The sequence below is a fragment of the Oculina patagonica genome, chromosome 4, assembly GCF_052425735.1.
Source record: "Oculina patagonica isolate OP01 chromosome 4, crgOcupat, whole genome shotgun sequence".
In the NCBI taxonomy this organism is placed as follows: Eukaryota; Metazoa; Cnidaria; class Anthozoa; order Scleractinia; family Oculinidae; genus Oculina; species Oculina patagonica.
The window spans coordinates 58245080-58269726 of record NC_135761.1 but is presented as its reverse complement, the minus strand read 5'-3'; the positions used below and the strand labels follow the sequence as shown (position 1 = coordinate 58269726).

Here is a 24647-nt window from a genome sequence, read left to right as displayed (position 1 = left end):
CATTAATTTTGAAGTTCTTTGACAGACTATGAGCACTTTTGGTTTTAAAGCCATGGTTCTCATTCGATGTTCGCGCCTCCATGCCATTTGACACTCGGTAATGTGAAGTAGAAGACTAGAGCAAAATCAACAGAATGTATTATACGTATTGGTATTTGGTTAATTTATAGGAGAAAGAAACAACCTATGGTTAGAATCCACGAGCCTTGTTTTAATAGGCAAGGTGAATACTGCTCGAGTCCTGCTAAAAAGGGTTACATTGTGCTCGTCATTGAAATGTTTAATTTCAATGTAGACAGGCTGCTAGGTGCTCATTATTGACCGACATATTTACTTTGCTCTCCTTTTTAGGAGTTTTTGCAGCAGCCCACGACCTTAAGACAGAATGGGTTGTCGTTAAAGGCATCAAAGACTATGCAGATGGCAGTCAACCTTCAAGTGATGAGTGGGGAAGGTTTGCGAGTGTCATGGCGGCTTCAGTTGTGGCCAACATTCTGAGCGATCCTGTTGTATTTGAAGAATGGTCCAATTACAATCAAGGTAACAGCTCTTGCTTCCTTCTTCCTCTTTACCTTACCTATGTACACAGGTTGAAGCATTACCACGTATTAATGCGTGCAGTCTATTTGATTCACACTTTTACTAAAGGAAAGGGAAAAGGAAAATCGTAAAAATTTGGTGGCGTCACACAAGTCTATAAAGTGTACAGTTAACTGAGATCGCTAGGTTATTCAAATACAATTAAATGAATTGTTTAAATTGTAAGTATTTTCTATTTTTTTCATTCCACCATATTTTTTAAAATGACTGTCTTACAAGGAAAATTAGCTACATGTATAGTACTCTCAAGAGTTGAAAATTTTGTTTTGACACAAGGCGGAGGTGGAGAAAAGGCTTAAGGTTAAAAATTTAAAATCAATTTGGTAATGCTCAGTAACAAGGCAGTAACATTCCATCTTCGAGCATTTCCATCTGTTGCAAAAACGATTTTCTAAGTAAAGATTTTTAAAAACGTTGACAAAAAATGCTTTTAAAATACGGTGACGTAATCTTCCTAGTCTGCCATACATTTTATAAAAAAGAAAAATACAGTAAAATGATTCAAATAACTTACAGCGAAAAACTGGTGGGGAGACGTAAAAGAAACTAGAAAGCCTGTGCGTGTTTTGGCCTCCCTAATTAACTAGGTTGACTTAAACCAATGATATCAAATACAACCTCTCGCGTGATGTGATAAACAAAGTAAATTTTCGAATTAAGACAGTCATAATATTATACGTTTGGATGGCGCAACAGTGGGTTAAAACCTACTGTTGCGCTATAACTTGGCCGTGGTTATGTTATTATTTAAAATCTTATATTTCAGTCTACTTCTTAAGCTTGAGCAAAACCTTAAGTGAACTTGCTAGAAGCTGGAGCTACTTCCAGCGCAGCTTATTTCCCTTTTGTAAACGGTTGCGATCATTGATTGCCAAGATTTTCATAATGGAGGATGCCATATTTACTCTAGCTTATGCCTGGATTAGCTCGAAACTGTACTCTGATTTTTGGCCTCAGTTTGATTCACGCTTAGGTTAAGGATGGAGATAGGGTTAGCTATTATATTAGAAGGGCACCTTATTATAAATAATTACAGCTGAATTCAGTGCGGTGTGTAGATCTGGGTTTTCAAAACGTCACTGATTAGCCAAGTGGACTGGCGATAAGTAAAATTCATTCCGCGGCCACAACTTTTATCTGTAATTTTAACGCTTATGCAGCTAAGTTGACAGAAATGGCTTCGCTTTGCTAAACCATCGGAATAACACCCCATAAAAACAAAAAGTACAATAATTTTATGCTCAGGGAGCCTTAAACATGTGTCGCGAATGTTGTGTGGCTGTCTCGGCTTCCTATGAAATTAATTTTCTGTAAAGGTCTGTAAGTCGTTCAGTTTCATCCGAATGATAAACGCGGAAGGCTTGAACTTGAACGTTACGTCTACGGAATTTTTTGTTAAAAAGTTAAGCTTGACCAAATTTTTGTAGGCATATTGCCACTATCGTGAAACATGCTTGGTCTACACACAGCACTGAAATTGGCTGTAAAGTTTTCGGGGATTTGATGGATCAATGTGGTGGAGTAGTGGTGGTAGGGAAAAACTAGCATGTCAGGGGTACCAGGGTTCTATCCTGGGTGGTAACATGCATTTGTGTGGTGGACAAAAGTTCAATTTCAGTGAAAAAAAAATTGTGTCACAAAAATGCGCATAAAGAAAAAATATCGGTCAAGTGTTTCTGTTTGAAGCAGTCTTAGTCTTAACCATCCTTGTTAATTTTCGGTTGATTATTACTTCTTTGGCGTTTTTTACCTTGGAAAACTATTATCTTGAGGTTCCTTTAATTTAATTTTGTTTATCAGCAAAATGACTTAAACATCTTGACAGCTCTTTTAAGTACATGCGTCAGTCAATCAATTTATTTTAGTTTGTAATTTATTTTTTATTTGCCGTTGCTATCTCAGTTCACTTTTGTGTTTTCTCTCATCAGAGGCTTCCCCTGTGGACAGTTTTGATGTGAAAACATGTCAGAGGAAGCTTGTGGAGCATTATCGAAAGACAGCTAAGGTGCCCACCACTGTGTGGTCCTCAGCATTTCAGGTGGACCTTGACCAGATCTACACTCGACTGTCCTGGGTAAAAGAAGAACAAACCTTAGCTGGGACATCGAAAAAGGAACTGGGCCATTACACTGAACTATTCACTGAGAAAACCAAAAATGGAGCTGTACCAAAAAGAATTCTCGTGCAAGGGGAGACTGGGATTGGAAAAACTACTTTCGTCAAAAAGCTGCTTGTGGATTGGTCGAATCTTGAAGAAGCCAAGATGAATGAGGATCGCAAAGACCCACTAAGGAAGTTTGAGCTGGTGCTGTCTATTAATCTCAAAGACGTATCCAAGTGCCAGACGTTAAGAGAAGTCATAAGTCACTCACGTCTGTTTCCAGAAGATGAAGAAAAATCAATAGATGATCTCCTTTCTTACATCCGTAACAACCAAGAGAAAGTTCTGGTTATGTTTGATGGTTATGATGAGTACCGCACCGGCAGCGAAGCAGAAGAAAAGTATGGCAGCAGAAGCAGCTCTCCAATCTACAAGATATTTCACGGGAATATTCTGAGAGACTGTACTGTCCTGGTAACCACTCGATCTTCCAGAGCAGATGAGATACGAGGGCCTGCCGACATACAAGCTGAGGTCACTGGGTTCAATATGTCTGATAGGGAGGAGTTTATGGGAAAAATCCTGAAGAGCCAAACTCAGGTGGGTGAGCTGCTCGGGTTCCTTGCGAAGAGTAAGATGGAAGACCTAGCAAGAGTTCCGTTACTGGCTCTATTTTTTTGCTTGCTATGGAAGGAAAAAAAGAAGAAGTTGACGGAGCTTGTTAGAAGTAAAACTAAATTGTTTCGTGCAATTGTGAAACACATTTTACAGCACAGCCACAGAAAGCACTCTCCCTCTCACGTCTCAAAACTAAAAGAAGCGGATTACGAGGAAATCCTCGCTGAGATAGGAAAGGTTGCTTTGGAAGGTCTTATGAAAGGCGATCTGATGTTTGATTATGATCAACTTTCCGAGAAAGTGCGTGGTGAACAAAGTATCATTGTTGGCCTTCTTCAAGTATCTGATGAGTACGGACCAAGTCTGGAGCCAGTGGAGATGGTATCCTTCATCCACAAGAGCATTCAGGAATACTTAGCGGCATGGTACATCGCACACAGATGTGTTCCTGAAGGAAGTCTCGGTGATATTGAACAGCACGCCCACACCTTGGAGGATTGTAAGGCCATGGAGAATGTTTTCCAGTTCATTTGTGGTTTGTCTGACGAGGGAGCAGTGAAAGTTTTTCAGCACCTGACATCGGTCAGAATCTCTGACCCAGCACTGGATTTATCAACGACAATACCAGATGTAGAAAACGAGACGACCGTGCCATTGTGTGATGTCACAGATATACAGAAGAGGTTCATTAACCTTGTTTACGACTGCTTCCGAGAGGTGTGCTCCAAAAAAAAAGCTGAACTGTTTAGTCAGTGTTTGGATTGCACTGGTAGAATCGTCCTTGTTACTCGTGAACGACCTCTTTCTGAACTTGTACCTAATGCGAACGTCTTGACTGAACTAGCACATTACTGTGTTCTTCCTTTTAAAGACATTTTCTTTGATAGTGAAGTACAAGATTCAGTAATGCATGACTCGTTGGAGTTTCTCAACTGTTTGCAGTTGCCAGTAATGATACCAGGGAGTTCTAAACTTCTTACGGTTGGAGACTTGCGGGTAGTTGAGGACCGTCAATTTGCGTTTTTGTTTGGTCTGGACTGCTTTTTTAGTGCAATCCTTTGTTGCCGTAATGGCCAGTTTCAGTTTTACATAACAGAATTGTCCCTGGGGCGTGATGACCATGCTAGACTATTTACAGAATCCACCGCAGATTCAGCTCCATCATCTGCCGCGAGATCGTGTTCCGAACAATCATGTCTAAAGTTTTTGAGCTCTCTGTATTGCGACAACCTAAGCGGCGAAATATTGAAAGCTCTTGGTGCAGTCATTCGAAATTGCAAGCATTTGAATAGGATTGAAGTTCGAGACAGCGATGAATCCGTATGTGATCTCCTGGAACAAGTACCAAACCCCAGTAAGTGCTCTTTGACAATTGGCGCTTTGCACCGCAGCAGTCGCGGTATTGTAAACCTTACTTCAGCTGGAGCAGTACAGATTGCCAGCTTGTTATCCCGATATAACAACATTATTAGCCTTCTCCTTGACTTGAAGGACTGTTGTTCTACAGTAGTGGACACACTAATTACTAGTATCACACACAAGACTCTCGAGAGACTGGAACTGAGTGGAATAAGCCTGACTCCAGCAGCAGCCGCGGCGCTTGGTCATTCACTTCCTGAAATGTCATCCCTGCAAGAACTTAAGCTAACTGGGGTGGATGGAAGCATTTTGCAAGCTGAGGAAATGGAGGCACTGTTTGGCAGATTTAGCAAAACATTGCCTTTGTGGAAGCTTACATTCAGTGGTTTCAGCGTTGCAGGCAGTATTGCTTCACTCACCAACAGTTTCCCTTTCTTCCCCAATTTGGAAATGTTGCATCTCGCAGGGTTCGATGTAGATGAACATAACTTGTGTTGTTTGCTGGACAGCTTACGATTCGTCCCTAACCTGTTGGAACTAGAAGTTTTGGGCAAACCATTAAGCTACTCACATTGCTTTACAGTGGAAGACACAGTCGGTGGATTTACTCACAGAGCCTTTGAGAAACTGGTACTGAGTGGAATAAGCCTGACTCCAGCAGCAGCCGCGGCGCTTGGTCGATCACTTCCTGAAATGTCGTCATTGAAAGTGCTCAGGTTAACTGGGGTTCATGGACGTATTTCGCGTGTTGAGGAAATCGAGGCACTGTTTGGTAAATTTAACAAACCACTTCCTTTGCGCGAGCTTACTTTCAGTGACTTCAGCGTTGAAGGCAGTATTGCTCCACTCACCAACAGTTTCCGCTTCTTCCCTAATTTGAGAGAGTTGTGTATTGGTGGGTTCAGTATGGATGAACATAACTTGTGTTGCTTGTTCAACAGCTTGAGCTTTGTTCCTGATCTCATGGAGTTGGCAATGCTGGGCAAACAACGGCGTTATGTAGACTACAAACTGCACACTTCACGTGCTTCGTATCGTGTACGTAAGCTGGCTCTCTATAGACTAGTACTGAGTGAAATAACCCAAACTCCAGCAGCAGCCGCGGTACTCGGTCGGTTACTTCCTGAAATGTCGTACTTAGAAGAACTTGAGTTGACTGGGGTAGATGGAAGCATTTTGGAAGCTAAGGAAATGGACGTGCTGTTTGGTGGTCTAAACAAAGCGTTGCCGTTGTGGAGACTAAATTTCAGTAATTTCAACATAAAAGGCTGTCTTTCTCCATTCATTCTGATTCCTCCACTCCGCTTATTTCCCAATTTGAGAGAGTGGAAGCTTGAAAAGTTTGTTATGGCTGAACATGACCAGTGCAGTCTACTAGAGAGCTTAAAATCCATTCCTAATCTAAGGGAACTGATTGTACAGAGCACAGCTGAAGTAAACCCAATAACGAGTGTTGCACACATGACTCTCAAACTGATACACCTGGATGGAATAAGCCTGACTCCAGCAGTAGCTGCAGCGCTCGGTCGGTCACTTCCTGAAATGTCGTCGTTAGAAGTACTCGAGATAACTGGAGTGGATGGAAGTATTTTGAAAGCTAAGGAAATGGAGGCGCTGTTTGGAGGATTTAACAAAACACTGCCTTTGCACAGGTTTACTTTCAGTGGTTTCAGCGTGGGAGGTTGTCTGGCTCCACTCCCAAAAAGCTTCCAGTTCTTCCCCAATTTGAAAGAGTGTTATCTTAAAAAGTTACATATGGATGAACATGACTTGGCTGGTCTGCTGGAGAGCTTTCAATTCATTCCTGATCTGCGGGAGCTGAACCTGTCAGGCAATCCACTGGGTCACGCAGTGAGATCTATCGTGCCATACGTCAGCAAGTTGCCGATGCTTCAGGATCTTTGGATTAACCAAACAGGTCATTCTGAGGAAGACTTGAATTATGTTCGAGACAACGTCCAGCAAACACTTCCTAAACACGACATTTATGAATACATAAATGATTCTCCTCCGTTTTATCTGATAAGATTTTCTCGCGGTTATCGTTGACCAGCCCCCATGGTACTGACTTTCTTAGCGCCTTTTCGAACTGTTTACCAAGAGGCAAATGAAAAGAACCGTTATTTAAATGTATTTTAAAACATTCATTGCCGCTTTGGATGAACTTGATTTGTTTCTAGAAAGGTTAGAACTAGTCCTTGGAACTTAAACTGACAGCAAAGCAACTAGCCCTACGGATGAATTAAATTTCATTCCGTTCTTTTAAGAAACTCGTTGAGATCATGAATGGAATACACGTGGACTGATTGGCCTTACTACAAGAGCAGGATCAGTTTAGCTAGGAAGAAGCGAAAATAGTTCCAACGACTCACGTGTATGATGTAGAACCTTTGGAATTTAAACAGAAATGTGTATGTCCGTCAGTCGGCGCATGTCTGAGAATTAGAAAAACATAACCGGAGCAGCTTGTTGACGGCCATCAATTTGTGTGACTTGTATGCGCGAAATTTATTGATACTAGTTATATCATCTCGATCCTTCTGTCCGGCCGGCCAGATCTCAAAAATGGCAAGCGTCTTCAGACTGCAAACATGACCGGGTTTCTCCAACCAGGGATTGTAGAACGAAAGCGAAAATCGATTTATTTTCTTACGATTTGGTTTTGGTTTTGGTTAAGGCAATCTCATTTTGAAACAGGGAAGTGGTTTGCATACTAGTTGTTGATAGTAAGATTTTTATCGGCGCTATATTGCCAGATAAAATACCGACGTTTCTGCATTACGTAGAACGTGTAGACAGTTGAAGGCGGAACTCTGTACATATTTGTATATAGTGTGGCCAAATAGCGTGTACGAACAACAACCTAGCAGTAAGAAGGAATGTAGGACCCATGGTAGAATTTATACTGATTAAACTGTGTGTTTTGTAACTACGCACAAAAAGTTTTAATGTTATTATTTTTTTAGCTTGTGTATCTGGCGGCTTTTACCACTCTTTCTCTTCCTTGACTCTTTTTAGCGTTTCTCGTCCACTAGTGGACCGACAGAAGGCTACCCTCCACTTGTGAAGATGAAAAATTGTTTCGATAAGGATAGATTTTTAAGAAAAAGATGCAGTTTGGAAAGAAACTTTAAATATATTCTACTCAATATGAAAGAAAAACTCCGGTTTATAAGTTGGGCAGGTAAACAGGGTTAAGGGCTCCAGGGCTCCAGGGCTCCGGCCTAAAAAATGCAGTGGCCCAAGGCTCTAGATATAAGGCAAAAATGTTGGGCGTCCGGGTTTTCATAAAATTTGGCTTATTGACTGTTCACAACCTTCTTATTTTCTCGTATTTTTTATTTTTCATGGTTGAACGCGAGAAAGGAATCGCGAGAGAACTGGACGCCAGCGAAAAACTGGAGGCTGGAGGGGAGGGCGAGAAAAATAGTTGATTCTCGCTCATTAAGTGTTCCGCTCATTGTCTGGCGTGGTTAAGTTATGGGAAAATATTGTGGCCGAGGGCAATGAGCGGCTGGATGCGAAACTGGCGCTAGCTGTATATACGTCGCCGAAGGGGAGGTGGGAGGGTCGAAAATTTCACCTGACTTACCGGCTAGCGAATTTCTTTCGAAATGTCCCGAATCCAAACATCCGGATCTTTAAATAAGGAGACATTGCACATGGTAATTTATCACTTTATTGTGTAACCAACATTTGACAAACAGGGTTATGTAACGTACGCATTCTGGAATTTCGCGGCATAATCATGAAAGAGAATAGTTTTTAAAGCCCAGCAACCACAGGAAAAAAAAGGCTCACAGAAGGGATTCTCCCCCATAACTCAGAAAACCCCTTTTCCACACCCAAGCCCTAGGGAAAGGCTAAGGAGAGGTTCCCCACTTCATTTTTCTCTGAGAAGACCCCAGAAACAATGCAAGCGGGCGGAGTTTCCCCTTCTGTAGTTGGGCCTGCGCTCATTGCCAAAGAAGTTGCCACCGCATCGGAATTCATCACCTTTCCCGTTTGAGAATAATCCTCGGCTGTTACGATAGAGGACCACCCCACATGCCTGGCTACATCCTCAGAGGGTATGCCCAGCAAGGACAGAGTACGAGCATCCGCTCCTAAAAGTAGGCAGTTTCTCCATTATAAATTCCAGCAGAGCGCAGGTGTAAAAATAGGGTCGAAAGGGTCTTCCGAAATTGCATTTTTGCTGTTTAATACAACGTTAAATTAGCCACGGGACAGGTCTTAGGGTCTGGGCACTTTTTAACCATGAAGGTGTTGGACTTTCCGCCACCCCTTAAGGTTTTACAAAAGTATGGCGAAACAAAAACCCATCCCCGTCTGGAAGAGAAGCAATTTCCTTCGAAAAAATCCAACCCAGGTCTGTGCCACGATCCCCTGAATAGAAATCAAGGCAGAAAAAAGGTAATTCCCTAGCATAGAGATAACGTTGTACAGGAGATGTGTTTCAAAAAACTGAACTCCTAAGCCAAACATAGCTTAGTTTCTCAAAGAAAATAGGGACAGCTTGTTTTGGACAAACTCGGGCCTTGGCTTGTTCCTCTCTCATCAAAACGAGGTACTGTTTTACCGAATAATGAGCTGCTGGGTTTTCCATGCCGAGAATATCATTCCAACAATCACCCCTTCCTGCCTCTATAAAGATAGAGCGCAATTTTCAAATCAAGTTATCAACTGTTCCAGTTGCGAGTCTTGATGGACACGGGCAGCGAGCTTTTTCGGAAATTCCAAAGTGCTTACATTGGGGGAGATGAACTTTCGTTTTCCCACCTTTTTCCTTCCAAATTAAACGAACACAGACAGCATAAACAGAACAAACGTACATTTTAATGGGAGTCGATCAGATACGGTAACAGGAAATAAAAAAATAATAATTTCATATTTCAAAATACAATTGTGTACCTAGAACAAGCAAGAAAATACAAAAAAGGATCCTCTTAGTTCATATTTGAAAATAGCACTAATTATTCAGCAGAAGCGAAGCCTAAAACCCAAAGGTCCCAATGAAGTGTTTGTGTACCCATGCTGCGTGGCCTGTTTTGGCGGGAAACAAAAGACAAACTTAGGCGGACATCTGGGACGACCGTGGTGTCCACGGTGAATGGACATTGAAAAGTATGCGAGAAGGGGAATCCGCGGGTTACTTCTTGAAGAAACATATTTCAAAGAGAGGGAGAGATTTCTGCTGAAAGAAAACTGGAAAATTGACTTCATAATGTCAGAAACCTCCGAGGACCTTGAGACCTGGTTCTCCCAAAACTAGACACCATGCAGAGCTTTGTTGCCTACAAACACGTCCACTCTAGTATTTACAGAACGATGAAGGAGATTCTCCAACGTGAGACGCAAGGCTTGAATTTACTTACCGATGATGGGGCGTTCTCGATCGGCGACATCGCCATAACCACAAACCACGACTTCGGGTCGACCGAAGGGAAAGATTTTCTGCGCGCGGAAAAAACGGTTCTGTGGGATAAAATATGTCGCGAGCCACATGTATGCACAAACAAAGAGGGAATGATAGATTAATAAGTATTAATAAAAAGAGAAAAATTCGGCCCTATCCCCCACCCGGGAGGCAAGGAACTAAGAAGAAGGAGAAGAATAAAAATAAAATGGCAAAAAAAAAAGTGGCGACAACTTGCCGTATACCGTCGAAAAAGCTGTGGTAATCGACCACCTCGGGAATTCTACGGAGGTGGTCGTTCAACTACTAGAATTGGTTAGGGCTTTCCACAAGTTGCTCGGCAACTTTTTGGCAACTTTTCATGTTTCGAGCAACTTTTTTCCCTTCGAGCAACTTTTTTCCACTCGGGCAACTTGTTGCATTTTGATCAATTTCCTGACCGAAGATCTCCGAAGATTATCCGAATGTTGTTTAAAGGCCATACGAACGTTTCCGAAGATTTACAAAGTTTGGCGAAGATTTTCTAGAAACGTCTGAAGACGTTTCAACTTGCGGCTCATTCTGCATTAAAACATTGCAAAAAATCCTCAGCAAACATGACGTCATCATTTTACAAATTTTCCCCTTGATATGTTATTTAGATACTTCTTTTGCTGTAAAGTTGCATAAAACTGCTTAGAAATCTTTTTTTGTTTAGAAATCTAACCCTCAAAGGGAAATTAGCATATATTTAACGAAATTATCTTGATAAGAAGCAGCGTTTTGGATTTTTTGGAGCAACTTTCGAGCAACTTTCAATGTCTGAAGCAACTTTTTTGGAATTTTGGAGCAACTTTTGAGCAACTTTTTGAGAAATTACGGGCAACTTTTTGGGAAATCTCGAGCAACTTGTGGAAAGCCCTAGAATTGGTCGTTTACCAGATTGAGCTCTTGTAAGCGACTACACGCTGAAACAATAGAGACTGGTTGGCTTGCCAGATCTTTTGACATGAAGCTTTCTATTTCGTTTCAGAGTAACGCTCTCTCGTGTCCAGCCATAAACCATCTTGTACATATCTTAATCAAAGGACATTATAGGCAATGATACAGTACGGTACAGTACGGTAAATCCGAGGAAGTATAGTGTACATGCCTCAAGTGTTATTAACTCTCGAGCAATACGAATGCTGGAAACAGGATATTCGAGTGGTCAAAAGTGGTCGCTTACTGGAGCTTTTAATTACAGAGTTTGAGTGACAATTCAAATGGTGTTTCACTATGTGGTCCAGTATTAAACTAGAGCTGGTCGTAAGGAGAGCTTTAACTGTACAAAAAGGTAGGTCCACAAAATATAGCGAAAACTCATAAGAATATAGACATGGATCGTCAAGAATATAATTACCTTATTGTTACTTATTTTCGCGGGCACTTAATTTCGCGAAAATGGAACGGCCATATTTCGCGGGACTTAAATTACGCGATTTGGCCAAAAAAAATATGATTAAAGGAACTAAATTTCGCGAAAATTGTCAAAATACTGGTCTACATTAACAAACAGTAAGTCTCAAAATTGGTCCAACTGATTATAATTTTCCATTGCAAACGTTTCCAATGACACTGAACAAAACCATATAACAAAACAAAACTTTAAAAACAGTTTGACATGTTCCTTTGCAACAAAGTAGAGCTAGTTTGACGACTGTACCAAGGTAATTAAGTAGTAAACTGACGGCAACGTTGAATATTCATAACGAATTATAAAGAAGGTTATTAAATTTAGCGTCGTTATTTTTCGCGAGAACCTTTTTTCGCGGGTCTTAAATTTCGCGATTTTTTGAAAATCGCGAAAATCGCGAAAATTAAGTCCCGCGAAAATAAGTAACAATAAGGTAAATTCTGACCGCAGCAGAGAGATTGTTTGAAAAAAGCTGTTGTGAGACGCTAGTTGGAATTTCAAACAGGACTACTGTCAGTCTAGTTGCTGCTCAGTTCATCGGAAAAATGAAAAGATCCCGAATTTATATTACATGTAACGCTGTGCAAGATTTAAACAGCATTGTTACCCTGGCGGTTTCAAATTCCGTGGTAAATCCACAGTCCCGCAGTTCTAAAGTCCGTGGTCCAGTCTTTGGAATGTGGTATTGGACATGTGACGCGGACTTGGCCAATCAAAATCTTTCATTCCATATTTGGAAACCGAAATTTCGGGGAAAGCAGGAAGTGAGAAAGGAGCTTCGAGACTTCGTCTTCTCTTCAGTGGAATAGAAGACGATTTATTTAGCAATTTCCTGCAACCATGGGGTGATTTCATCTTTTTGCCATGCTTTTCATCGTGCAGCCTGCGGATCAACATGGTGGCGTTTAACGTTTTTTTAGCTGTGACTTCAGTTACCACTCGTCTGACGGTCGATTGATCAGGTATGCATGGGCTTGTTAATTTTCTGAGGTCCCCTGTTTAAACTGTTTTATGAGTCAAATGAGTCTATGAAAGTAAGCTTAGAAGCACTTAACTTTGCTTATGGTTAGTTCTACTTTGTTTTGCTTGCGGTTAGTTCCAGTCTGGTTTGCTTGCGGTTAAATCCACTCTGGTTTGCTTGAGGTTAGCTTTTATTTGTTAGTAAGGGCAGCATTATTTTCAAAGATTTGACTCATTTGACTTATAGAAACTATACCTCTAATTTTCTTGGTCCAAGATCCGTTTGTAGCTTATTTTTCAGGTATTAAAGCATTAAGGTCTTTACAAATTTTTCTTTAAATGACTTGCAGTTGATATTTAAAGGAAAACTGATAAAGACGATAAAGTTGCTGATTCATTAAAACAGTCTGTGCGAACATTCTTCTGGGCGTCCAGTTTAGCTCTGTACTCTTCACGTTACTGTCAATAAAACGTTCAAAAGAATCATTTCTAAGTAACAGGGTTTTATTTGCTCCAGTTCAGTCTAAATCTGACATAATTTACCCTTCGAGTTGAGGGGGGCCTTTTAACTACTAATTTTTGCTAAGGAAGGTTTCAGTCAGATTTTGGAAACCAGACCTCTCACGAATAAGCTTTTTGCACAGCTTTATTCCAGTGAAGAGTCCTTGAAAAGTTTCTAATGATGGCCGTGTTTGTCAAGTCACGTGGCCAGAAAAAACCCCTAAAACTCAAAATGTATATAGATCTGAAAATTTCAATTGGTGAAAATGGATTAAGAATGACTTGTTTAATGAATGCTATGTATGGTTGTTGTGAAATGCACATATACCGTATTTATTTGGCTATACGCCGAGACCCTAAACTTTCAGTTTTCAGAACCAGTTTGAGTCTCGCAGAGATTCCAACCCTTTTTGAAGGAAAAAAGGGAGTATTCTTAGCGCTGAAGGTGTGCGCCTCTAGGGGGGTCTGGAAGCATGTTCCACCGGGAAATTTTGCAAATTTAGGTTCTCTCAAGTGCCATTTCCGGCATTTTGACATCATTTCTGAGTTATTCTATAAGGTCTTTATTTTTTTCACAAACATTTTTGGTACTTTTCTTTACTTTTGCTACACTCAGATCGCAAAAAGTACTAAAAATTAGCAATTTTTCTCTTGTTTTCAGAATTTCATGATAAATGGGGAGAATCTGATATAAATCGAGAGAGCAGCTGGTTAACCCATGAGGTTGGTTATTTTGTAATCTGAAGAATGCTTATTGCCATGACTTGTGCATGATTACTGTTGTAGCTCAAAAGTTAATCTCAGAATGTACATATAGCTCTAAATATATGTCTTTTTCTGAGCAATGCAATGTGATCTATGTAAGTTCTTGGTGTTTTACGTAGTTGTGTAAAAAAAATAATTTTCATCATGTCTCTTTATAAGGGAGCCGTGGGAAGCAAAACTGAAAGTAATTTTTGAGTCATGACTCACAAAGCAGCAAGTATCTCAAAATTGGTAAGCGTCGGTTAAGAGTAAGTTTATTGTTGGGCATTATTGTTGTATTCCTTGGTAAAAAACATATTTTAATTATCTGGATCATTAATGAAAGCAATGTTTTCCCTAAGATCTGAATTATTATGACACCAGGTCAAATGAGTGGTTCAGTTTGCCTTTGTAACTCAACAAACATGAATGAAAGTGCAATGAAAGTCAGAGCTTTCTTCTCATGGCTAACATTTATTGCAAAGTGCTATTTATTTAACAGTTTGAAGGTAGCCAGGGTTACAAAGAACATAGTAGTGGAGACTGGTTATGAAAGCTGGCAAACTTCAAAGAGCTAAACATGCAAGGGTAAAACTATAATAAAGGATTATACAGGTGGGGATTACAGAATGTGGCTGTTGGCCGTATTAACGGGGTGATCGCATTACGTTTTATTACAAGAAAATGTATGTCCCTTTCGCCAGGGCAAAAAAGTGACAACAATAATGAGATGGCCATAATAATGAGATGGCTGTAAAGGCAGGGCTTCACTGTATTTATGCATCCACCATGTAGCACCAGTTACCTCTCACTAATGAATTACTTGTTGAATGTATCAAGGAGTAGAAAAAGGACATGGCTGAGAGAGATGGCAAAGAAGAACAACTGAAACAAGAAGTTGAAAGCCAGAGGAGAAAGGAGAACAAACAAGGTCAGTTAGCTTGTAATTCAGTAAACAGAGAAAAAAGACCAAATATTTCTCATTGTTTTGTCAGTGAGATACTCACTGTTTATTCTCATAATTTGCCTGGTCAGTGCTGAAAACTACTGTCGGTAATCAGACATTGTCCAATCAAATATTCAGAGATGATTGAGATTCATTAACAATCAGCTCTCTGTATAATGTTGTACTGCTCTGAGTAGTAATGTACTACACTCTGAGGCAAAAATTTTTGCCACAGAGATTTAGTACATACTACTTCCAGTGCTGAATTTTTGCGCTTGATCTAAAACTGAATTTTTGCGCTGGATTACAAGCGGGGCGTTTCATAGTATTTTATTTATAAAATGCATGAAACTTGTGATCAAATATAATAAAATATTATATTTGCTCCTTATCTTAACAACTGACACAAGCCTGAAAAACCAACCCTAACTCAACCCTAGGTTCAAAATAAAAAAAACTTCTTATACTCTTTTTCAAACTTTTTTTATACTGAGCGGGGCGTTTCATAGTATTTTATTTATAAAATGCATGAAACTTATGATCAAATATAATAAAATATTATATTTGCTCCTTATCTTAACAACTGACACAAGCCTGTAAAACCAAGCCTAACTCAACCCTAGGTTCAAAATAAAAAAAACTTCTTATACTCTTTTTTAAAAATCTTGGATCTTAGTGCGTTTAAAATGAACGTCTTATATTACATTTTCAATATAATATTTTTGTATTTTTATCAGATTTTTGAACATGTTTTTATGTAGGATCATATTTGATATAATACCGAGATCAGTACAAATATTGACTAATCTATTTGATTGTTCCTTTTCACTTAATTGTAAGAAAAGTGTATTGTCTTTAATGCAATGTTTTTCTATGATATTCATCATCTCAACGAATTTTTCTTTGATGTAATTTGATGTCATTATAATATTTATTATACATTATTTTTTATATCATTTATACAGTGCGTTTAATCTGATTTTTTGTTGTAAATGATGCTGTTATTAATATGCTTTTGTGTCATGGTTTCATAATATTTGGTTCAATACAATAGATTCGAATGTTCTATTGTTTATATTAACTAACCAATCATATTACAATAAACTTTTATACAAACTTTTATATAAACGTTTGTCATAAAATAAACTTTTATTCTCAGAATTGATTCAAGATGCCAAAAATGGTAATAATTTCGATACTCGTGTTTCTAATCTCATTTGCTTATCATAAAAATAAAAATAGGTCTAATAAAAATGCTGATTAAAACGCACTATTAAAAGTTATATAAAATTATAATGTTTTATTATTATATAGAAAAGTTATGTTAGATAAATTTAATTATACTGAAATGTGGGATCTGATGACAACAAATCGTATGAGCGTTGAAAAATGGAATGAATTAGAACGTGAAATGAATAAAACATATAAAAAAAAACTGAATAATAACCTTTACCATATCAATAAAATAATTGATAAATTAACCACTCATAATAAAATTTTGATTAGTGATAATCAAAGGGAAAAAATAAATAAAATCTATCAATTAATTTTTGTAAATCGTAGTTTTATAAATAAATTTATAACAAAAGACAGAAATATGAAAAAAGAAAGACAAAGACTTATAAGTGTTCGTTATTTGTTAAAGAGGATATTTCAACATCTAAATATACCAAGTGATTATATTAAAGTTAGTAAACAACAAAAAACACAAGAATTTAATCAAAGATACTGGTCTGATATTTTATTTGTGTTAGGTGAACAAATATATGATATTACTGCCAACTAAATTCTTGTTTTTATATTTTGATTGATATATAAATATATTTAATATATATTTATATATTAAATCCTTCATAGAAATCCAGTTGTTAAATTCATTAGCTATTTCTTTTTATTAGTTTTCTTTACTTGACGGTTTTTTGTCCCAAGGCCAACTTTTCTTTTACCAGCTATCATAGCTTGAACAGCTGTAGTGCGTTTAAATATGTTGTAAATCCTTGATTGGTATCCAACTATTAAATTCATCACTATAACCTTTCCACTTCACTAAAGCTTGTTTCTTCTTATAGTTCCGCCGAATTACTTTATCAATACGAAATACTTCTTGTTTTGCTTTCAATAGTTCGGACTCGTAAAAGCTACCTTGTATTTCTTCATTATTCAAATCTTTTAATTTATAAGTTATTGGATTAGTGTATTGGATCTTATCAACGATGAATATCTCTTCTGACCAATTAGGAGTATAGCCTTTGTCGAACACCTTTCGTTTATATTTAGATATTCGGACCTTATCACCAACCTTAAATTTGGGTTTTGCTGATAATGGCTCCATATCACCGTATAGGTTAAGATATACAATTCCTTGATTCTTTTCCTTTGAAGCTTCTGTTGGTGTCATCTTTATTGAACTGTGTTTTGTATTATTGTATTCTTTTACCAGTATGGGTAGCATTTCAAGATACTGTGTGTTACCTTGAATAGTAAACTGTTTGTACATTTTATTTTTCAAAGTTCTATTAAATCTCTCAATAACAACAGCTTTACCTTCATTAAAAGTGGAATACATCTTGATATCATTCTGCTTTAGCCATTCCTTGAATGTTTTGTTATAAAATTCAGATCCCTTATCAACCCAGAGATATTCAGGTTTACGCTTGTCATTAATGATAATATTGTTGAAAGCGCTAGTTATTGATGCACCTTTCTTATCTTTCAATTGTATAGCCCAAGCGAATTTACTGAATACGTCAATTATAGTCAATAGATATTTATAACCTTTATTCCATTTTGAAAGTTTATCCATAAAAACTAAATCAGCAGACCATATCTCGTCAATTCCATTTGATATTACTCTTCTAGTTTTAAATTTTCGTCTGATTGGTTTATGTAACTCATCGGCTAATTGTTGAGACCAATCATTTTTACTCAACGCCGTTTTCCGTTTTTTGGCTTCTTTTTTTTATACCCAATCCGATTTTTCTTTTACTAGCGATTAAAGCTTGTACCCCTGTTGTTCCCCACGGACGGTCTTTAAATGGTATTTTTGATATTCTCTTAAGCATAAGATCATCTGCCTTATGTTTATCAGCTAGTGATTTTGAATTACTATATGCGATGTCGTGCATTTGACATATGCTATCAAGATTGTTTATTGGATCTCTATATTTAGGATCGTTAGAAGCTAATCTTTCTTCTAATTTAGTACCGGGTCCACAATAATTGTACTTTTTTCCTGTAGGTGTTCTCATATGTAATTCTCCAAGTTTTGATAAGTGTTTTTGAATATCAATGCCAGAACCTCTCATGTCATATTCAATAGCAGAAGGGGGCTTACGCTTTGAAATAGCACCTCCTTTAATAAATTTACTCTTATTCTTCCTGCATATTTGACAAACTGATTTTTCCATAAGCCGACCATTTTTAGCTTTTACCTTTTTAGAGTTTAATGATTTGGTTTGTTTTTTACATGATAGACAATACGATTGGCACATTATATATATATTGATTAGATATTTAATCGCAATAATGATTTATCCATTTTCCATTTTTATACTCACTGAAATTGCATTTTGGGTCGAGATTTTCATTTTTATATGCTCCAGCGGGCTTCCAAAAATTAGATGTCTGAATCCCGCTTTTTTTATTAAATATACCTTTAGCAAAGTCACCGCGCCAATATTTTTTAAATAGATCTTTATCAGCTCCCGTAACTGCCATGATAGCCGACGCCATGTCTTGAGCCTGTTGAAACCCTGGAATTTTATCACCAATCTTTTTGTTAATGGTTTGTCCAACTCCTCGTCCTTTTTTCTCACTGACAAATTTGGTTTTAATGATTTTGCATTCTAAGCAAACGCAACGCAACATAAGTCTTCCGTTCTTTGATCTTACATATTGTTCAGAATTAGGTACGCAATTTGTTATTTTTCTTTGTTTCACACAATACGATTTCATATATAATATGATTACATATTTTTGAAATAATTGCTTATAAAACGTTCATTGTACATTGTGTCAGTCATTGATAATTGCATTAATATATCATGATACTCTCTATCATAAACCAATGCTTGATGCAAGAAATAAATACAATAATAGCCACAAAGTACTGATTTGATATTCTGATATTGTGTGTTATTATACAAAACTTGTTTTATCCCATCTTTCTCAGCTCTCATTTTAAATTCATTTGGGTATGGCATTCCGAAGCTATCAAAGTACCACAATATGTCTTTTTTAACACTAGAAACACAGGCAACCCAGTGGCTACCAACACCTTCATAGCTGTCTAAATTAATGATACATGGGCTATGTTTTTTAGGCATGTGTTCATCTCTGCTGTATATCCCTGTGATATTAATATTTAAATACTTACACCATCTCATTAGATCATTGTTACTTAGAGCTTTTTTGATAAATGTAGGTTTTTTTACTTTTTTTTTGGTTTCAAGATCTTTTTTTTTGGAAGCACCAATCCACCTGTTCTAAGAAATTTATCATATTCACCCCAAGAACCGATGAATGGTGGCGGTCTGTAAGATAATGCATTTCTCTTATTTGGTAGTTTAATTTTGCCACCGTTTTTTGATCTTTGTTTCCTAATGATTTGTGGTGAATAATAAGGGTATTCTATTTGCATACCGGACCCTCCTTTATCAGGAGTGACTTGTATTCCTTTTCCAATTACCTTTCGAATTTTACTTATTTGTGTTTTAGATAAAATCAATGTAATGCCTTTACCCTCACTTTTTACTTTATTATGCCGTGTTATTTGTCTTTTTGTAAGGTATAACTCAGTATTACCCTTCTTTTTGATCTGATGCTTATCAATCAATAAACTCACTTCACTTGAATTTTTGATTGCTCTGGCTAGCTTTTTCATTTGGCCTTCTGTTAAAGGAATATATGTTGAAATATATTTTGTGCTCATAGTCTTGCTCTATATATAATAGTGTTAGATTAAATATTACATAAAAATAAGTTCATTTCCAATTTTGTCAATTACAATTTTTTCTTCATAAAGAACTACAGCGTATATCATATAATCGTCAGTAGCTTGTACATTCAATCTGTAATGAAACAATAACTGTTTTGGATCATCAGTAACCGATTCCTTATGATTTCGTAAATCAAAATATATTATCGGAAATAATTCAGAGTAATTCTGTAAATTTAACTGCACTCCTGTATTATAGTCAGAGGTTCTGTATGCATATTCAAGAATGTCATTATACAATCTTGGTTTGTAATCACAATCATACTCTAGTTCTGGAGTAAAAAACGAAGTACCAAGTTGCAAACGGCAAGTGGAAAGTTTACATGCATCATCACCCGCATTTATTTTAAAAGTATCAAAAATAAAGGGATTTTGTAATTCATTATTTGACTTGTTTCTTTGCAGATAAACAAAAACATGCTTTGGATTTTTAATAGCAGGAGTAATTTGATATATTCCGGATATTGCTGTTGTTGGTGATGAATGCTTAATAAACTCTCTTAAATATGTCCATTTTGTTGCTGTTAAAAAACTACTATTCACTAATTTTTGTCCTGCTGATGTAAAATTCAAACGTGGTAACCATAACTGAAAATCTAAAACAACATATCGTGTTTCATCACCCCCAACTCTGTAAATAAACTCTCTATCATCATTTAGTGTTATGTTTAGTTCGATTTGCATAGGTGGTATCATTTTATCTCGTAGTTCTTGAAAAATGGAAAACCTATTCAACGGAATACAAGCATATACGTCTTTTGATTCTGCGCACAATTCAGCTCTTTTAATTGCTCCTACTTTTGGGGCTGTTGTCAAATTGCCCACTAATGCAGCTCTATCGTCAAGATACCAATTAAAATTGCTAGCTACTGTACGACTATAGTCATCAGAAAATTCAAGCAATCCTTTTATGAAACAGATTTTATGCAGGTCATTACCATCGTAAGGTTTTTTACCTCCTGAAGTTATCATAATGTGATTTATAATACTGGAACTATCATTTATCGTTGAGGTTAAAATAGGGGTAGCTAAAACATTGGCGATAATATTTGCTCCATCTTCTTTTTTCTGAAGTTTGTATTTGACGATAAAGTATCCGTTATACCAATCGAACCATGAAGAGCGATCGGTCATATTGAATATATACCCTGTTTTTTCCTGATATAAGCCATTTGCCGGCTGAATAATAGGTGTTTGCAGATTGAATCTGAGATAATCAACTTTTTCAACATTTTCTATGCTTCTGAAACTCATTTATATTATTAGATTATATAATTTACTTCAATTGTGCTAATCGTTTCAAAATAAGATCCCCAGCTTTTTCACTTCTATTTAACACGGTTTTTAAACTTTTCTTTTGTGCTTTGATTATTGGTGATTTATTGATATCTTTTGTCATTTTTTTAGAATATTGTCCGATATTTGATAAATCATTAGTTATTAAACCTGATCCTTTATGGCGATATTGATATAAACCTTTTTTAGGGTTATAAAATTTTGACCATTCGTATACTCGATTCATTTTATATTATTAGTTTAGATTAATTCACCTCTTTGATAACGATATGAAACGCCGTATCGATTTCATTTAAATCAATGGGACGATTATACGAATCGGTTATATATAGTCTGATTGAATCAATACTATTTTTATTAATTGGTGAAAATTTCAGTCGTCTTGGTTCAAGAGTGAAAGGGAATGATCTACGGATTCCTTGTGCTATTATACTAAAACAAAATAATACATCTCTTGATTCATCTGTTAAGGATCTACTGGTTAAATCAGTATGGATGCATATCATATCAACGCTCCTCGTCAAATCGGGTATATGGTCACTGATGTTGCTTCCAGCTGATAAAATTTTCTTATCAAAACCCAGTATCAAATTAAAGTCTGAAACAGATAGATCCAACTCATAATTTGGTGCTATGGTTATTATTGCTTTGAATAATGATAAATCAAACTTGACTTCAAATATATAATTATCATCATCGTATTTACCCACTGCATTTTTTAAAAAAGTATCGATGTCACTATATGAATACATACCATCTCGAAAAACGATATCTTTAAAGCTTGTATCACTACCTGTTGTTTTTCGATATCTTATTTTATTGTTACCGAATGATGCTGTCACGTTATACCAACTATACGTCATACTGATTATTTCGTCCAACGCCATTTCATAATTTTTGTTTGGATCAAGGAATAAAGGCTGGTCAAGATAAATTGTAAAATCATGTGCTTTCTGATTATAATTATTGGCTTGTCTTTTCGCCCTGAATGAACTAAGTATTAAATGCTTCTCCATTATATATATTTAAATTAGATAAAATAGTTGTTATAAATTTTTTCATATAGACGCTTTGTAATTCTTTTCACTCTTAACAGTTCATCCAATATTGTAATACCTTGGTTTTTTAATTCATAACTCGTATTCCCAGCGTTAATGCTTCCGCAAATTACATCCAGTTTTTCAATAAGTTTTTCAGGGTCTCTGTAATAAATAGCCTTATAATTATTGGCTAGACCACCACCTTCCCATTCATCGTCTTCTCTATCAGAATCAGGCGCTGTGCCCCTTCTCATAGCATCTATCTTATCAAATAATGATTCCTCTATAGTTGGTTTTTTTTTATATTTAGTTTTTTTGGGGGTCTTTTTCAATTTTTTTGATTTTTCCTGTAAATCCGAAGCTGAGAAAGGAACCCGTTTGTACTCCATACGTTGTATTTTATGCTTAGTTAATAACAACTGGTTTTCAATTCTATCAATTTGGTTTGTAAAATCTTCATCTATTTCCAACAGGTCATTATATGATTTTCCTTTGTATTTACCAGATTTGATCATATTTTTACCACTTTTCTTCAGTTTGCCTAATAAAACACTAACCTGACGCCTTTCTTCGGCGAGAGATTCCCTTTGACGATCTAACTCCTTTTGATCAGCACTTGTATCCCATTTTTTTCTCTTCTGTTCTATTGAGGGTGGTGGATCAAAATCGGGCATTTCATCTTCATCTTCTGTTTGAGCTTCATCAATTGGTATCGGTGGTGGATAATTGGGCATTTCATCTTCATCTTCTGTTTGAGTTTCATCAATTGGTATCGGTGGTGGATAATTGGGCATTTCATCTTCATCTTCTGTTTGAGTTTCATCAATTGGATATTCTGGAAGAGGGTCACGCTCTTTTACCCCTTTATTATTATTCAACTTTTTAGTTGCTTCAATTTGAGTGTCGAGACGAGATGTCACAGGTTTAAACATTTTTGCGAATTTGATTTGGCCTAATTCATCTACCAATTTTGAAGACATTATTTGATTATTAATATTTTTGATTTGATTTTCAACTTCTTCTTTTTGTTCAGCAATTTTTTGCCAAGCTAATAGACTCATTTATATATATATTAGTGTAGATTATTATCAGTCTTCCAGAAGTCTTTCATCAGTCTTTCATCAGTCTTCCAGAAGTCTTTCATCAGTCTTTCATTAGTCTTCCAGAAGTCTTTCATCAGTCTTTCGTCAGTCTTCCAGAAGTCTTTCATATTATATAATTAAATAATATAAATGAAGATACCAAATTATGACTGTAAAGACGAAATGGTCTCAAACTTTAGGCAACTATACGATTTTATGCCAAATCAATGTTTTCGGATGCTGGTTTGCGGACCAAGTGGCTCGGGAAAGAGTAATACCCTCATGCATATGATATATAATCTATTGTATTATGATAAAGTTTATCTATATGCTAAAAACTTAGACCAGTCCAAATACCAGAATCTTATGGATATGTTCAAGCCAATAAGTAATGAAGCTGGTTATGATGTTATTGAAGCCAGTAATGACCAAATAATTCCTGTTTCTGATCTAAACGATGATAATCAAAAACTCGCGATATTCGACGATTTTGTTTGTGAAAAAAATCAAAAGCCTCTGATTGATTATTTCATAAGAGGAAGACACAAAAATTGCTCCGTCGTATATATATCCCAAAGCTACTTTAAAACACCAAAAGACATAAGATTAAACTGTTCGCATTTCTGTATTTACGAATTCCCAAGTGCTAATGAGAGGGCTCTGATATGCCGTGAGAATAGTATTCCAAAAGAGCTATACGAGAAAGCAACTAAAGACCCATTTAGCTTTATATATATCGATAATCCACGTAAATTCATAACAAAAAATTTCGATGAGAAGATTTAATCTAACATATTAACAGAAAATGGGGTACATTAATGACGAAAATGATTTTATGCATACCAAATATTCTCAAAGTGCAAAACCTGCAATTGGTTTTAAACAACTGGGAGCTGATTTCGATATGGATAACAAAAAGATATTCCGGTTAAATACGCAAGCTGATGTAGCTATCGATGCTGATCTCGATACATATGCTCTTGATCTTTCGTCTGGAGTTAATAAGGGGTACGTTAAACGTCAATGTCTTACTAAAGACGCTCAGGGCAATGACTTTGATTTGGGCCAGTGTAATATATTTAATAGTGAGCCCTTTTATCCCGGTTTGTACAACGATACATCTTTGCCAAATGTGGAATACGTGAGGTTGGAAGACAACAAAGTCAAAGCAGAACTCAACAACAAACTTGCTGATAAAGCTGATCTAAGTACCAACGACGAACAAACATTTAACAGCATAATAAATGTTCCGAATTTCAATCAAGGATACAGCAATATGTCTAACGTGATGAATAAGGAATATATTGACTCCAGAGACGCACTTAAAACAGACAAATCGTACGCAGACAATACATATTTAAAAAAAATCACTGCGACAGCTATGGCTAAAAGCATTCAAAACAAAATCGATAAAACGCTAGCGGATAGTACATATTTAACGAAGCCAGTTGGAAGTGCCCTGGCTCAAAGCCTTCAGGCCAAGATTGATATTAACGGTAGTAAATCTATGCAAGCTGATCTCAATATGGATGACCATAATATCACCAATCTAA

The 24647-nt window shown here is 36.7% G+C and overlaps 3 protein-coding genes across 11 annotated transcripts in view; all 3 read left to right on the top strand.

Annotated features, from left to right (window-relative positions):
- The window catches only part of LOC144650893 (uncharacterized), a 93932-nt gene that overhangs the window by 5861 nt on the left and 63424 nt on the right, over window positions 1-24647 (top strand). For all 4 annotated transcript variants that reach the window (XM_078510678.1, XM_078510679.1, XM_078510676.1 and 1 more), the window contains 2 exons: window positions 352-540; window positions 2529-6359. In XM_078510678.1, the coding sequence (XP_078366804.1) occupies window positions 352-540; window positions 2529-6359 (4020 nt within the window). The remainder of the gene's footprint in view (window positions 1-351; window positions 541-2528; window positions 6360-24647) is intronic.
- LOC144650892 (uncharacterized) overlaps window positions 12354-24647 on the top strand; it is a 136523-nt gene continuing 124229 nt past the window's right edge. For 2 of the 5 annotated variants that reach the window (XM_078510675.1, XM_078510670.1), the window contains exons 1-4: window positions 12354-12491; window positions 13652-13713; window positions 13915-13986; window positions 14575-14665. In XM_078510675.1, the coding sequence (XP_078366801.1) occupies window positions 14590-14665 (76 nt within the window). In that variant the 5' untranslated portion in view covers window positions 12354-12491; window positions 13652-13713; window positions 13915-13986; window positions 14575-14589. Of the gene's footprint in view, window positions 12492-13651; window positions 13718-13914; window positions 14004-14574; window positions 14666-24647 lie in introns of those variants that run through there. The other 3 variants (XM_078510672.1, XM_078510673.1, XM_078510671.1) reach the window with 3 other exon arrangements.
- The window catches only part of LOC144650899 (uncharacterized), a 217039-nt gene continuing 204818 nt past the window's right edge, over window positions 12427-24647 (top strand). For both annotated transcript variants that reach the window (XM_078510687.1, XM_078510684.1), the window contains exon 1: window positions 12427-12505. The gene's annotated coding sequence lies outside the window, so the exon portion shown is untranslated. The remainder of the gene's footprint in view (window positions 12506-24647) is intronic.